General features: G+C 42.2%; 1 protein-coding gene across 3 annotated transcripts; it reads left to right on the top strand.

The window, feature by feature from the left end:
- Nucleotides 1-1148: 1148 nt before the first annotated feature.
- Nucleotides 1149-14544, top strand: sltm (SAFB-like, transcription modulator). Of its 3 annotated transcripts, XR_002170217.1 has the most exons (21): nt 1149-1323; nt 2083-2170; nt 2251-2306; nt 2687-2714; nt 3852-4713; nt 5277-5320; nt 5412-5524; nt 5595-5744; nt 6070-6182; nt 6256-6341; nt 6484-6584; nt 6667-6723; nt 6813-6922; nt 7145-7304; nt 7425-7543; nt 9448-9624; nt 10679-10981; nt 11083-11221; nt 11838-12010; nt 13313-13588; nt 13657-13716. XR_002170217.1 is itself a non-coding variant. In XM_019886702.1 (20 exons), exons 1-20 carry the CDS (start codon nt 1189-1191, stop codon nt 14084-14086), a joined length of 3117 nt encoding a protein of 1038 aa, XP_019742261.1. In that variant the 5' UTR covers nt 1150-1188; the 3' UTR covers nt 14087-14544. The 3 variants fall into 3 exon arrangements, 2 of the variants coding, with proteins under 2 accessions (XP_019742261.1, XP_019742260.1); XM_019886702.1 differs by lacking the exons at nt 13313-13588; nt 13657-13716 and adding an exon at nt 13981-14544 and having other exon boundaries at nt 1150-1323; nt 5415-5524; XM_019886701.1 differs by lacking the exons at nt 13313-13588; nt 13657-13716 and adding an exon at nt 13981-14544 and having other exon boundaries at nt 1150-1323.
- The last annotated feature ends 734 nt before the right edge of the window (nt 14545-15278 follow it).

The following is a 15278-nucleotide window of genomic DNA, read 5'->3' as shown; positions in this document are numbered from 1 at the left end:
AAGACAACATGCAACAAGAGGAGCCGCTGTGGGTGCCACCATCAGAAGAAAAGTTAACAAAAAATGACAAAATAATATAAGACAACACATTATAGACACAGACAATCGTGCAATCTGAACCACTTTCCTGCATACACTTTGATGTTTGAAGCAGTTATAGATGAGAGAGGAGCGAATCAAAGTGTCCTTTTCACCAGTGGATCAAAGATGTCATGCTGAAATGTGCACACGTCTGCTAGAAGCTAAGTTGAAACCAACAAGCTGTAGCATCCGTTAAAGAAAAAGAGATTGGCTCTCTTCTCCTGTCCCATTTACTAGTAGTCTGAGACTGTAATCATGTGCTACAATTAGTAGCACTCCTGATGTTAATACCCCTTTTGCCAACAAAACAGAACCTAAAGTTCTCCGATAATGTTTCACAAGATGAGAGAATATAGAAAGAGGGATCTTCAACCCTTCTACTTTGCGGTCTCTTTATAGATCACCCAGCAACCTGAGTCCTCTCCAATACACTTTCCTCTTTGCTCACTCCACAGGTTTCCAATAATTGTGGAGGGTACCTTCATGAATGTTTAAGTTCTGTCACAATATCAACAAAATATGTTGTTTGAAAATAAATGTGTTTTTTTGTTTTCCGAAAACATTCAAATGTGACTGACTGTCTTAGACAGCTGTGCTATTTGGTATACGATAACCTTGATATCCATATTCTATTTTGACAGTCTTTGTATTAGGCCTGGCTCCTTGTCCTCACTACTACTAGGACAACTACATGTTACTAGTGAGGCACAGCTGCAGTAGTTGACAACTGCGTGCTTCTCGTAGTGGTGAGTCGGACATTGTAAAATTCTACTGGTTCATCTCATGCTTCACTAGTACAGTAGTAGGACTATTTTTGCCTCACTACTATAAGATGTAGTTGTCCTGTTATGATTTCGAATCTGCCCTACATTGGTATGCAGAAATGTCATAGAGTACAGTCGTGGAAAACAAATATTACTGGTAAGAGTCTATTTACCTATACGCCCTACTCTTTCTACTTGTATTCCACGAGTACTCGTGCTTGGGTACTCCAGGCCAGCGTGGGGCACTGTTGCGTTCAAGTGGAAAAAGGGAGGGGGGGGGAGAGCAAGGAAAAAGATGCTCGAATTCGATCTGCGCACGTGAACGTATAAGTCAGTCGGTAAAATGGCGTCGGTAGCCATTTCCACGGCTCTGAAGAAAATAACAGCATTAAGGGTTGTTGATCTGAAATCTGAGCTCAAACGACGGAATTTGGACACTACGGGTGTTAAGAGTGTCCTTCTCGCCAGACTGAAGCAGGTAAACACAGCGCATATTGTGTGTTCAACGCTATGGAGTGCATGTAGCTAATTGTTAGCCTCTGAGCTAGGTATCTTAAAGCCTCGGTTAAAGCAGCTGAGCCGACTGGATGCGATTAAACGGTCAAAGCCACGCAGTGTTTAATGGAATTGAAAAAAAAATCTGTCTTTGTCTCGTGAGGCAATTTATTAGCTACGTTTGTCCCTATTCGTAGTAAATCCACAACAATAGCGAGTCATGGTAACATATTGCCACGACAGTTGAAAAAGTAAAATGAAGATTATAATTGCATATATGTTAATGTTGAGGGACGAACAAAGCCAACGCAGGACAGCGTTGTCTTTGTTCTGTACTTTTAGCCTTTACATGAAAGTATGGGATTATTCGCAGTAGGTGATGTTTTCTTCTGCCCGTAGAGCCGCTGTTGTTGATTGTGTTATCACAATTTAATGTTTTTAGAGGCCACATATGATTATCACATTTGTTTGTACGCAAGTGTGACGATTTGACATTTAAATAATATTAGCCAAGTTGCTCGGGGGAAAATCTGTTTCTTCATCAACGAAATGCTTGTGACAGAACAATTGAAGGCGTTTGGCTTTGCGAATGTTTCTCATCTAGTGTTCTTTCAAAAGCACTTGGGAAGTTTCTGCAGGTGGGCTCAGGTTTTTCCTGACATGATTCGTGTAGCCACTTTTTGTCAGAAGTGTAATTAGGATGAACTTGACAAGTTTAACTAAGATGGTTATCTGGATCAAGGCTCTTGAGAGTGAAGATGCAGACTTCAGCAGTGTTGAAAGACAACCTCCAGTAGGCACATCTACTCGTAAAAGTGGAAAAGGCAAAGGTAAGCTCTTGTTTGCATGGCTCGCATTGTGGCTCTCAAAGAAGTTGGGCTGTTTTCAATGTCAGCACTCAACGTTTCAGGTAGTAAAATTGATTTGGACCTGGAGACTACCATGGAAGATGATGTGCCTTCCAAGGTAGGTTACATAATTTTTGGTTGCAGTCCTGGTCTTTGTTTAAAGTTGAGGCAAAGTCTGCCTCAAAGCTTTGTGGGGATAATTTCTCGACATGTACTAACATTGCTACACGTTCACATCCCACTGCATGTAGAAATAGGTTGGTGCAATGGTACCAAGCCATGACGAAAGAGTGCATATAAGACAATAGCCACAATGTGAGATCATTTCACACTTAAGAAAATAAGATTGCTACAAACCAGATCTAAAGTAGTTGATATGAAGTCTAACAAAGAATCTTGTGGCATACTTGACCAAACCCACACAGATATCTTTCTTTCCTTGTTTGTTGTTTCTAAATACTTCATGGCTCACTTCACCTAACTCGTCGTCTTTTCTAGGAAACAGAGGAGAATGAGTCAGAGAAAGGTATGTATACTGGAACAATAATGCATAAGGTTATTTTATATTACATGAATCATGTCCACATGGTGGCCAGAAGGGTCATATGCACACCAGGTTCCCCTAGTGGCTTCGTTTTCCAGGTTAGGGCACATGAAATGGATATCTTTATTATCGATGTCCCACATGTGTTGCAATGGAAAAGCCTTGCGCTCAAACTTTGTAGGAAGTATGCTGTTGGTTTGGCACCACTTCCAATGGATCTGGAATGCGACTGTGGCAGCACTTCCAATGGATCTGGAACGCGACTGCCACATTGCAGGAGTGACAAGATGCAACGGATGGCATTCTAACTGATATCTGGTTATGTGATCAAATGAACACTTCATGACTTTGAGGATCATCTTGCCATTATTGATTGTCATCATGGACATGACATCATGGACAGCCCAAGTGAACGGAATGGTTGTCAGATGGACTCTTGTTAAAGCAGCCATCACGTGAGATCGCTGCAAGAGACGGCCCGTGATCTATATTTTAAAAGCTCACAATGCATCGGCATTTGGGATATCACAGGATTGAGTCAACTTTTCAAGGCAGTTGGCAATCTAAATCGCATGGATTTCTTCTCCGTGAATCACGGACAGTTCACCGATGTTTGGACTACAACGACAAAGACTGGTTTGGTTACAGAGAAACCTGTTGTACACGCAGCTGTATTTTTGCTCACTGGACACGTCGGAGAGTTGTGAAAGACAGTCATCAAAAGGAAGGACTTCAGGACTTATTTTAAATTTTTTTGAAAAATACAGATCACCTTTCATGGACTGACCACCGCGATCGATGAAAGTAAGGGGTGAATGGTTAAACCCTCCTTCCCCTCCATTTCTGATTTGAATCCCACCAGGAAAGCTTCCCCACATTGAGTGGCATCAGGAATGAGACATTCACAATGAATTGTCTTCGCTGGAGTCCTTTCCAAGTGATGAATACTCAATCCTCGCTCCCTTTCAATGAAGATTGTGTGTTTTGTGTCTTCTTGTGGTGTCTACGCCCTCGATGACCACTAACACTAAATGTGCTTTCTATTCTACTTTTAGGTCAAACGTGACATGTTCATGTAAACGTGTTTTTTGCCATGTGTATCCTTATTGAATCCCTCAGATGTAACAGATACAGATGATCATACACGTGAAAATTGTAAGCCTGCGCTCACCGAGGACAACCTCGCTCAGCCTGAGCCTGAGGGTGAGACCACTGCTGAACCTGAGGTTGAACCGGAGACAGAAGCCACGATCGGCAAGGCCGATTCAGACCCTGAGGTGCGGGATGCTGACACGGATGTCGAGCCAGAGGTGGACGCGGATGCCAAGCAAGAGGCTGAGGCCGATGCCGAGTGGCACGTTAACGATGAGGCAGAGGCTGAGCCACAGGTCGACGACGAGGCAGAGGCTGAGCCGCAGGGTGACGACGAGGCAGAGGCCGAGCTGCAGTGCGAGGACGAGCCAGAGGCTGAGCCGCATGGCGATGGTGAAGCCGAGCCAGAGGCTGAGCCGCATGGCGATGGGGAAGCCAAGCCAGAGGCTGAGCCGCATGGCGATGGGGAAGCCGAGCCTGAGGCGGACAGGGAGGCTGAACCCGAATTGGAATCCGAAGAAGAGATGGCTACTGAAGCCATGGATTCCTTGCAAGAAGCCGAGGACGATCACCTATCTGTGTCGATGCAAAATGAAGATGCCATCACCTTAGATGTTGATGGCGATGATCTTCTGGACACAGGTAAACATGTAAAACTTCCAGATTCAGAGGCCGACAAGGGCAGCGATGAGCCTGAGGCCTCTGCCGAGATGAATACAGATGATGACATGAAGATGGAAGATAAAGATGGTAAGCAAGATGATGGAGCCTGGGGCGAAGCCTCGAAGGACAGCCGAGAGGTCACAAAGAAAGCTGAAGCCGGAGATAAAGAAAAAGATTCTGGGAAGAAAGGCCCCTCATCTACTGGGGTATCTGGTCAAGCAAAGAGGTTTGTCTTTCTATGTCAGTTCTTTGATACTACTATCAAGTTCACCTCTATAACAGCGCAACATTGTGGGTAGCTTCAAGATTTTTTTTTTTTTTTGCCATACGGGAAGTGTTCACAGATGATCCGAATCCCTCTTTTTTTGTATTCTTCCCCTTCATGGTAAATTGCGACAGTACCCAGGAGGTGAAAACGCACACTTTGTTTCTTTGCCTCTTCCAGCGCTGTTAAAGCCTTTCCCATTTTTGGCTGAAGTGCATCAATAAGAGCATTAGTTCTCTTGATGGCACTTTTTGTATTCACTGAGGTGGTCCACAAGCCACCTGAAGAGTTCATTGGTCAAGAGAATTAATTGGCTGACATCCTGACCCTTCACCATCCTGGAAAACCTCTGAAGCCTTTGAGACATTGTCACATCTACGCCTTGTTCACAGGATTGTATTTCTTTTGAAAAATTACAGAATGTGTATGTTTTTTTTCACCAAAAGATGTATCCTCGTCTCCACGTGAATATTTCATTTGCTAAAGCTCATCGGCTGTTTGTTGTGGCACTATTTCCTTTGTAGCTCTTCCCGAGACAGAGATGGAAAAGCTGCAAAAGATGATAAGGGTAAGGCGTGTGGGAAATCGTAATTTTTTTTTTGTGTGTGTGCATTTTTTAATATCCAATCCTTGTATTTTTTTTTTTTTTTGTGGGAAAGCAGTTGTTGGCAGCAGCAGCAGCATTAGCTCTTCTCATAACGTTTGGGTGAGTGGCCTGTCCTTCAACACCAAAGCAGCGGATCTGAAGAACCTTTTTGGCAAATATGGCAAGGTAATTTTCCGACGTCTTTTTATTTTCTGCCCTTTATGGTTGAAATCAAACTCTTACCTATTGCCTACAGGTTTTAAGTGCCAAAGTCCTAACAAACGCGCGCAGCCCTGGCTCAAAGTGTTATGGTCTGGTGACCATGTCTTCCAATACAGAGGTGACACGTTGCATCTCTCAGCTGGACTGCTCAGAGCTTGATGGACAAGAAATATATGTTGAATGCGTAAGTGATGTGAACTTTAGAACGTTAAAGCTGAACTGGTTGCCAGCCAGTTGCAGGCCCCACATAGACAAGTAACCATTCACGCCCACAATGCCTATGCTATAGTTAAAGTTAATGTTTTGAACAGTAATTTAAAAAAACAAAGATTTGCATCAAAATTGCAAGACTCTGTCTGAGATAAGTGTTATTGATCCATTGTTTTCAACAGTACGGTAATTAAATTTAAAAAACAAAGATTTGCATCAAAATTGCAAGACTGTCTGAGAAAAGTGTTATTGATCCATTGCTACTGTTATTTCTGTAACCTCGTGGTGTTTTTTCTTAGGCCAAAAATTATCCTTTCAAAAAAGAATCCTCAAAGACTGAATTGGATGAAAAAGCAAGTACTGGCAAGTCAAGTGAAAAAAGAAGTTCCACAGGGACGAAGTTGTCTAACAAGTGGGTGAGGAATAAAATGGTAAAAGGACTGCCTTCCCGGTGTAATGACTACATGTTTCTTCCTTCCATGTAGATCACAACCTTACCAAAAAGATGACAAATCTGGAGAAAAGGAAAAAGATTTATCCAAGGACAACAAAAGTGGCAAATGTGATTCTGGTAAATCAAATTCTGCACAAGGTTCTTCAATGAGACATGACAGATCCTTTGGACATTTTTTGTTATATATTTAACATGTGGAATTCAGTTTAACAGATGAGGCGGCTTATTTTGTTTTGTTTTGGTTTTATTTCTGCTCCAGGGTCAAAGAGTCCAGGCAGTAATGTGGAGGGAGATGAAACCAAAGGAAAGTTGACTTTTTTCAAAACCAGACCTTTTAGGAAAACAAGATATTTTGAGAAGGTAAGAGTTAGACTCAGGTTTGATTTTATTGCATCCTCACGTGGTCATGCAGTGTAATTGTGTTTGGTTTGTTCTGTTCCAGCCTTTTGTTCCGATGCCCATGCAAAGACGTCCCAAATGGCTGATACCCCCTGAAGAGGTTTTTATATATTTTTTCTCCATGTTTTTTGTTTTGTTTTCATCCGTGGGGTGGTGCATCAATGTAAAATTTTGCTGTTCCCCCTGCAGCTGGAGATGATTAAAAACAAACAGCGGTTTGTCAGTAAGGAGGACGGCTTTGTTCCTTTTGCGAAGATAAAGGAGCAGAGCATGCGTGAACGGATGGAGCGCACTCGCAGGTATATTAATCACAAAGGACATAAATATTGAAGTAGGAGTATACTTGAATTGTATCAAGACTTTTTGCTAAAGAAGGAAATTCTGGCACATCATTGACCGGCAAATTGCTTTTTGGGTCTCTTCATTTGTCACTCTGCAAGCAGGACCTGACATCACACTTAATTTGAATGTGTAGTAGTTTCTTTCAGTGGTAAATTGTTTTCTATGCTGATTATTTATAGGCACCGTGAAATGGTGGAACAGGCGCGCCGGGAGCGGGAGTGCGAAGAGCGTGAGAACCTCTTCCGTGAACGGCAGAGACTGGAGATGGAAAGGCAAAAGCTGGAGAGGGAGCGCTTTGTGAGGGAGAAGCTTGAAAGGGAGAGAATCCGAATAGAGCAAGTATGTACACAGTCAGCAGCCTGCAAATGGAACTAGTGTCAAAGGAATTTTTTTTATGAAGTCATTTTTGGAAATAGTTTTTTACTCTAGTGTGGATTATTATCATTATTATTTTTTTAGGAGCGGCGAAAAGAGGCAGAACACATAGCAAGGCAACAAGAGCTCAGACGACAGCAGGAGCACCTCCGTTATGAGCAGGAAAGGAGAAACCTGAAGAGAGGCCGTGATGTGGAACATGGGTCTGTACGCTTTTATTTATGCATTGTCTTGTTGACTTTAAGATGCAGGAATGCTGGAATCAGTTCCATGACACTTAATGCCTGTCAAGTTGTTCAACTTTCAAAAGAATCCGATGGAAAATTTTTCGCTAATTTGTTCAAATTTGCAAAATCTAAAAACCTTTACCTTTTATGTATGAAGTCACATGTTCATCTTCTTAATTGCCCTTCACACTTCAGGGATCCCAGACAGACTGTATTTAGCTGAATCACATTAATTTTTCTAACCCAAAAGTAGGTTTGGGTAAGTAAAAACGTTTTGTTTTAGTTGGTCTGCTTAGCAATGTGCTTCTCAGTTTCGCTTGTTCCCTGTGAGATCCAGAAACTCTCTAAAGTAAAATTAATGTTCCCCGGGATTCGTATATACAGTATCTCATTCTATCGCATACAAGAGTACAATATGGCCTCACCTTTGCTATAAAACGTGTTTTAACTTCTGGTATCGTGTAATGCGTTGAACTTAATTCAACATTGCAGGTTACAGGCATCCTCCCTAAGAGTTAGCAGGACATTTATTTAAAAGCAGCACATTTTTTAAACACTAAATAAGATCCAAGAAAACCACTTTGCAGTATTTGCAATGGGGAAGGTGAACAACTATGGGAGAATAAGGGCTTCCTTGCACTGAAACAGACTGCGAGGCAACCAAACGTAGAGAGGAAAAGAATTAGAAGAGAAAAAAACTACAAACTGCCTGTTGAGTCAGTTTAATAACGACATCAACAATTGCTGAATTTTGTATGTGGGTAAATTACATACATTTCCCCCGATATTTAGTCCAGAATTACTTGGCCAATATTTTTTACATCTTGAGAATATTTAAAGCAGGATAAATCTTTTCACTTTTTGTGTATTCTATGTATTATGTTGTTTTCATGTATTTATTTTCATTCTTCGATTTTCTTCATTCCATGATGGGATCTCTGACGTATAAACAATCCAACTAAAATGAAGTAAATCATAATGGAGAGGAATTAGAGAACGTGTTTTCATAGCCACTGCAGAAATAATGCCTGTACCGTTTTACCACAGGCAGTGATTCTGATGGTTTCAACCTACAGTTATTTATTTAAAGAAATTATTCAATTCTGTTTTTGAGACATTGGACTACTCGTCACATGACTGAGTTCCATTTACTAATAAGCCTTTGATAAGGAAGAAGATTACATCAATTTACATACAAGAAAGAGAAATAATCAAGTGGCTTGGAAAGGAAATGACCAAAATATCAAAAATCTCAGTTCCAAATTGGGCCATGTGGCTTTTCCTTCTTTACTTGTTTTTTAGGCTAAACCACCGTAATTTCCGGACTACAGAGCGCACCTGATTATAAGTCTCACCCACTACACTTGTCTAGAAGCCGCAGGTGCCCACAGTGTAACATGAGATATTTACAAAGAAGGTACACAGCAAACGGATTCAAAGTTTTAATAACATTAACTTTTCTTCCCAAATAGTGCCTGTAACGCAGCAGCACCACGGCAGTAAAACAGCACTAACAGGGCTGGTTTAAAAAAAAAAAAACACACACACACACACAAAAGTCACTGTTTGCAGCCAAGTAACGCTTTTTTTGTATGAAAAAATCTTCGCTTGCCGTAGCACTCGGTCAACCATTCCTTCATTAGGCTTTCTACCATCTACGCTTTCGTGTCAACTTTCACGACAATGTCTTTCGGGTGTTGAAAGTGAAAAGTTGAAAGCGTGTGACAAAAGTCGCGGCTTATAGTCCAGAAATTACGGTACATCATGGTTGTATTCGTTAGACAGTACGACAATCAGTTAAATGGCAGGGTTTATAATGAGAACATGCTTTAAAATAACACTTAAGACAGAGTGAAATCACAATATGTTTCACATTTCAGTCGGAGAGACAACACATATTGGAACGGCAACAAGAAGATTCCGGCCGATGCAGCTGATACTCGTCTAAACCAAGGCGGCAACTTCAACCGGCCACAGAACCGCTTCTCCAACTTCAACACCCGCCCGAGGAGCCGCTTCCCACAGGCCACTGACGAGCAGACCAACACGTTTGACAGGTTCGCTTAAATCTTAGCTGTACAAAGTATGAACAAATCAGTCACTGAACTAGTGTTTTAGGTATGAAAGTACAGACACTCCCATACTTCCCAACAAGTTGGTTTTTAGAAGGACTTTAAGTTGTTAAATTTTTCCCCCAACACATTTTGTTTGTTGGTTTGTAAGAATGTTGTGTTGGAAAAAGGTTATCTGTATTGAGAATTGTTAGTATGCAGCCCAGGATTAGCACTACACCTTTGGCAGGGTCTACGAGGTTGTTCACTCAACCAGTCTACATGTGCTTTGTGGAAGACATTTGACCATGTCCCCTGGGGAGTTCTGTGCACGGAGCTTCAAGAGTATGGTGTACCGAACCCTCTCATATGGGCTGTTCTGTCATCACCGATGTAAGAGTTTGGTTTGCCTTGCCCGCAGTAAGTCGGATTCATTTCCAGTGAAAGTTGGACTCCGCCAATGCTGTCCTCCTTCACTGATTCTATTCATAACTTTTATGGACAGAATTTCTCGGCACAGCCAAGGCACTGAGGGGGTCAGGTTTGGAGGCCTCAGTATTGCATCTCTGCTTTTTGCAGATGATGTGATGCTGTTGGCCTCTTCATGTCAGGATCACACTGAAGCGGTTTGCAGCAGAGTGTGAAGAGTTGGGATGATAATCGGCACCTCCAAATCTTAACCAAAGGTCGGAAAAAGATCGTCCTCAGTCGCAAAAGGATGGCATGCCCTCTCCGGGTCCGGAATGAGATCTTACCCCAAGTGGAGGAGTTTTAAGTATCTTGGGTCTTGTTTATGAGGGAGGACAGGGTGGAGCGGGAGATCAACAGGCGGATTGGTGCAGTGTTTGCTGTGGTGCGGACTTTGTGTTGGTCTGTCGTGGTGAAGAAGGCACAATCAAAAGGTGAAGCTCTCGATCTACATTCCTACCTCCACCGATGGTCACGAGCTGTGGGCCAGGACCGAAATAGCAAGATCCCAGATACGAGTGTCCGAAATGATTTTCCTCCGCAGGGTGTCCGGGCACCCCCTCTACTCACTCTTACCTTTGTCATCTTACAGACGCAACCGGTTCACCGGAGAGCCCGAAGCAAAGAAGAGTCGCATCTCTCCTCCACGGGAGGGCGCCAGCTTCGAGCGGTACCCCAAGAACTTTGAAGCCGTGCGCCGGGCTGAGCCGCTACCTTCCCGCACCGACCTCCGTGACACTGACCGCAGGGATCGAGACGAAAGGCGGCCCATCCAGATCCACGATCGTCCGATGGGAGCCAGGATATCCGGCATGTCCGGCCCCCGCCCCCCCAGGGACGGAGGCCACGGATGGAAGAACAACACCGACATGAATGCCAACAAGGGCGAGCTACGGTACACCCTTCCCTTCCCCCTTGCCGCCCTTACTTTTTTTTTTTCTCCTTCCTCTTAGTTACCTCAGTTTATTTGCTTTGGTGTTCTTGTGGTTTACCCAGTGCACCCATGCGAATTCGTACGGAGCGATCGGGCCGAGACGGGCCTGGTTCTGCACTCAGAGGAGGTTCTTCAGCCAGCCGAGGAAGAGGCTCCTTTAGTGATCAGGACGGAGGAAGACCCATGGTGATGAATAACCAGGTCTGCTTCCCATCTTCTTATGATGACCCATGACTACTCATCGGTTCCTACATAAAGCCGTTTGAGGGTTTTTTTTTTTTTTTTTAATTTAACTGCCGGTCCATGTACTACTGCACTCAGTTCTATCTAATAAGACGGTTCAGTGCGCGATTGGAGAGACTACGGTGCAGTTGTAGAACAACGTGTTTTTACATGTGTTTCTGGTTATTTAAAACTGATCAAATGCAGAATGATCTTAAACTATCGTCTCGATGCATGCCATTTTGAATGAGGATGGACTTCAGCAGGTCAAGAGTTTTGACATTGTTTACAGTAAATCAACAAATTTGATTGCACGGTTTATTTTGGACTGGGGTTGACCTGCAGTGGAGCGCGGGCTTTCCAGACCCACTTTCTTGCGAAAGAATCCCAAATTATTTGGAACTTGTCGTGTTACTAGTGCAACACATTGAATGATTTGTTTTGATTGCGCCCTCGGGGTGATTGAAGGATGCAGTTGCTTGGTTCACTGAATTGTCTTGCTAGTGAGGACAACAAACATACTCGTATATGGTCCTTAAACTGGATCTCAAGTATATGGAATAAATACTCAAGTTGGCTTACCGTGTCCATGCAGCCTTTCAGCTCGGGCCGCCGGGTGGTGGTGCAGCGTCACAGCAGGGAGCAAGGCATGAGGAAGGAATGGCAGGGTGGCTCGGCTTCTCAAGGCGGCGGCAGCGGAGGAGGAGGCTTCTCCGAAAACCGCAGGATGAGCAACAGTCGTGGCAGCATGATGTCGCCGCCGTCTGGGTAAAACAGTTTGTCCCTTGAGACTCTACTTTACAGTTTTAACACCTCTATTAAATCGGCAAACAAATAGACGAATCTGCGGAAATCGCTTTTTTGCCTTCTTTTATTCACCACTATGTGGGCACCATTAGTTGCATGAAGCACAGAGTACTGTATTTTTTGGGACTCTGTCACTCCAGAGTATGTTGTTTCTTGTCAAAAAATTCACCCTTCTTGTCCTGTTTTTTCAGGGGTGGTCAGTGATGTTTGAATGTCATTATCTTTGTCATATGTTAACTGAAAATGGGAAAAAAAAATTGTGCTGGCTGTCATGCCCCAACGTTGTCTTCACACATTAAAATATACAAGAGCTCCCTTCACGTTGACATTTGGCATGCAGGAGGTCCACAGCTTAATTTGCTCTTTTTTGCACAGTCCCCTTGTGAAGTTAGTGGATGAGAGAGGAACATGATTGAAGTCAACACTGACCAGTTTGAGGGCGATGGCATGCTGTAATTGTAATCTTGCGTGCACACCTTATATGACATCACTCAAGTTGGCTGCAAGATGAAATGTAAACAATCCTTTTCATTGTTTTCAAAAGGCTCGAATGTTCCCAGGTCAAGCATTATGTGTTAATGATTTAAGATCTGGACAATTTTTTTTTCCCTTCAATTTTATTACAAAGCAGGATATGATTGTAGCATAACACTCCACTTAGGGTTTAGATGCTTAACGAGTTTAGAAGAAAAAAAATAATAAATTCTCTGCCTTGAAGCTATGCAGTGATAATTTCCAAATGGACTGTTACTGTAGACTCATGCAACACAAGTGAGGAATGATTATGCAAAACAATAAAATGTCAAAAGTTTGGAATAATTTCACTTTTTTCACACAAAAGAAGATCAAGTACTATGTGTCTACGAGGCCAATGACCGTTTTACTGAGTCTTTAACTGTTTCAATAACCACTAAAACTGTCCGTCACTGGTAGTGAGCTCTTCTTTGAGTTGACTTCTAAGAAGGACACAATAAGTGGCTGCTTGCAGAGGTGAGCTGCCTCTCTGAAGTAAAAAAAGATGTAAATTTAAAAAAAAATCAATCTTTGCTTAGCTGAAGAGAAAGAAAAAAGACTGCTGGCCTCATCATTTATCTCAAACAAGCACAAGAATTAAAGAAGCATAAAAGAGAAAACAGGGTATCTTTTGGTTGTAGCCTTCCAATTCTAAGTGAGCAAAAGTATTTTGAACACGTGATAGATGGATGTTTCCAGTTGCTCGCGTGTTGGTTTTTACATTGATGCCGTGCTTGTTTTTGGCTTTAGGTTTCATATGTAACATCTTCATTTGCTATGAAGCAAACATGAAGACCAGAGAACTCTTTGGGAGAAACACTGAGAGAAGGGGGGTGCAAACCCTGAGCTATTGTACAAACATTGAGCAGAGCCAAAACAATTTGGAATGTCCTGAAAAAGGAGAAACCACTGGTGTACTGAGCAAAAGACATCGAACAGGTCATCCGAGTGCATCAGCAGCAGTTGCTGACAGAAACATTGTGAGAGCTGTGAAGAAACAATCAAAAGACCACCATTAATGGCATCGTGACCAACCTCCACAGCGCAGGGGGGTGAAGGTATTACAATCCAGTGTTCAAAGAAAATTTGGAGAGAACAAATACTGTATACAGGTCATGTCACAAGATGCAAACCACTCATGATGGTTCCGACATTATAAAAATAGGGAAAAATTGAATTTCTGTAGGTTGGCAGCTCTGAAAATTTAAGGATAGCGATCCCAAGCGGACAACAATAACACCGTAATAATAAAAATCACGTGCATATTTTGTAAAGGTATTGTTTAAAAATGCAAACTCAACTTTTATCTGATTATTTGATTAATCTCTTGGGACAGTCTAGAATAATTGATTCTAAAAATTAAAACAGTGAATGTTCCTGATCCTTAACTTTTTTTTTTTTCCCTCCCCCCACCCCAGTCATTCATCTGGAATGAGCCGCATCGTCCAAATCACTAGCAGCTCCGTTTCCAGCGGCGGCAACACGGGCAGCTTTAAGCCTTTCAAAGGAACGCGGCAGTTCTAAATGTCCACCACGTCGAACCAATAAAAACTGGGGACCCTCTGATGTTTTATTTTTTGCAATAAGTCTTTTAGGTGGTGCAACCACATTGGCCGGGTAAATCATTTTTATTTTGTATAAAAGTATGCATCGTAGGGTTTTTCTGACAATTCCGCTTTGTGCACACGTTGAATTGTACTTAGATTGTCTTTGTAACATGTCAATATTTGTCTCTAGTTGTCATTTATTTTCACATATTCTTACTCTTATCAAATCAATTCATGTCCTCCCCCACTTTTAAAATATTTCCATCATGTAGCACAAAAACATTTGTTTGCTGTTACATCCGGTTAGTATGTTTTGTAAATTTCTAGAATTATAGGTTTATAATTCAGGAATTATGACAAGATGTAATTTAGACCATTTCATAACTGTCAATTAATGCACATGTGAGTGAAATAAAAGACGAATTGACCACCTGATGAGTTTTTGATTCTGATTTTAGGGAAAACCATTTGATCATTGTATTTTATCTTTCCTATCCATCTTAACGAGTAAACCCTTCCTCACATTTGTCCTCGTGTGACAACTGTCGGTTATTTGTTTACTAGTGGGGCAAAACTACCATTAGTTGACATCTGCACACTATGTGAAGCGCTAGATTGAAACAAGTAGCATTCTGACATTATTACTGGCCGTACCTGTTAGCACTTAGTCAACTAGTGCACGGTAACATGTAGTTAAGTCCATATGTAACGGTACGCTCTGGCATAATTAGTACGCCAATTCAATCCACTTGTTGAATTTATGTCTTAAAGGGGACCATATTTTAACCAACTGACATTTATGCAAATTACCAACCGGCCAACTTTTGAGGCAAAACTACTTGTGGCTGTTTGGCGCTACTAGTAGGGTCCGAAAGGGCTACAAGTAGGACATAGCAGTGCAGCACAGTAGTTTCCTAGTAAGGTAGTACTGGTAGGCCAAAAGTGGCACTGGTCGTGGGAAAATCATTACCAGTGTGCCATCATGCTCCTGCCTATTTGGTGAATTGTCTTCTAATGAGGACAAAGAGTGTACTAGTGCACAGGCCTTAAAATGGATATCGGATAAATGCTCAATCACGCACAAATTAGTTAACTCTCCCCATTTCCATCCCAAATGACGACAGAAGATCTTTGAAGGATGATTGCTCTTTTATTGGCAATTCTAATCA

The sequence above is a fragment of the Hippocampus comes genome, unplaced genomic scaffold (genome assembly GCF_001891065.2).
Source record: "Hippocampus comes isolate QL1 unplaced genomic scaffold, H_comes_QL1_v1.1 scaffold261, whole genome shotgun sequence".
NCBI lineage: Eukaryota > Metazoa > Chordata > Actinopteri > Syngnathiformes > Syngnathidae > Hippocampus > Hippocampus comes.
This window is presented reverse-complemented; position numbering and strand designations above follow the sequence as displayed.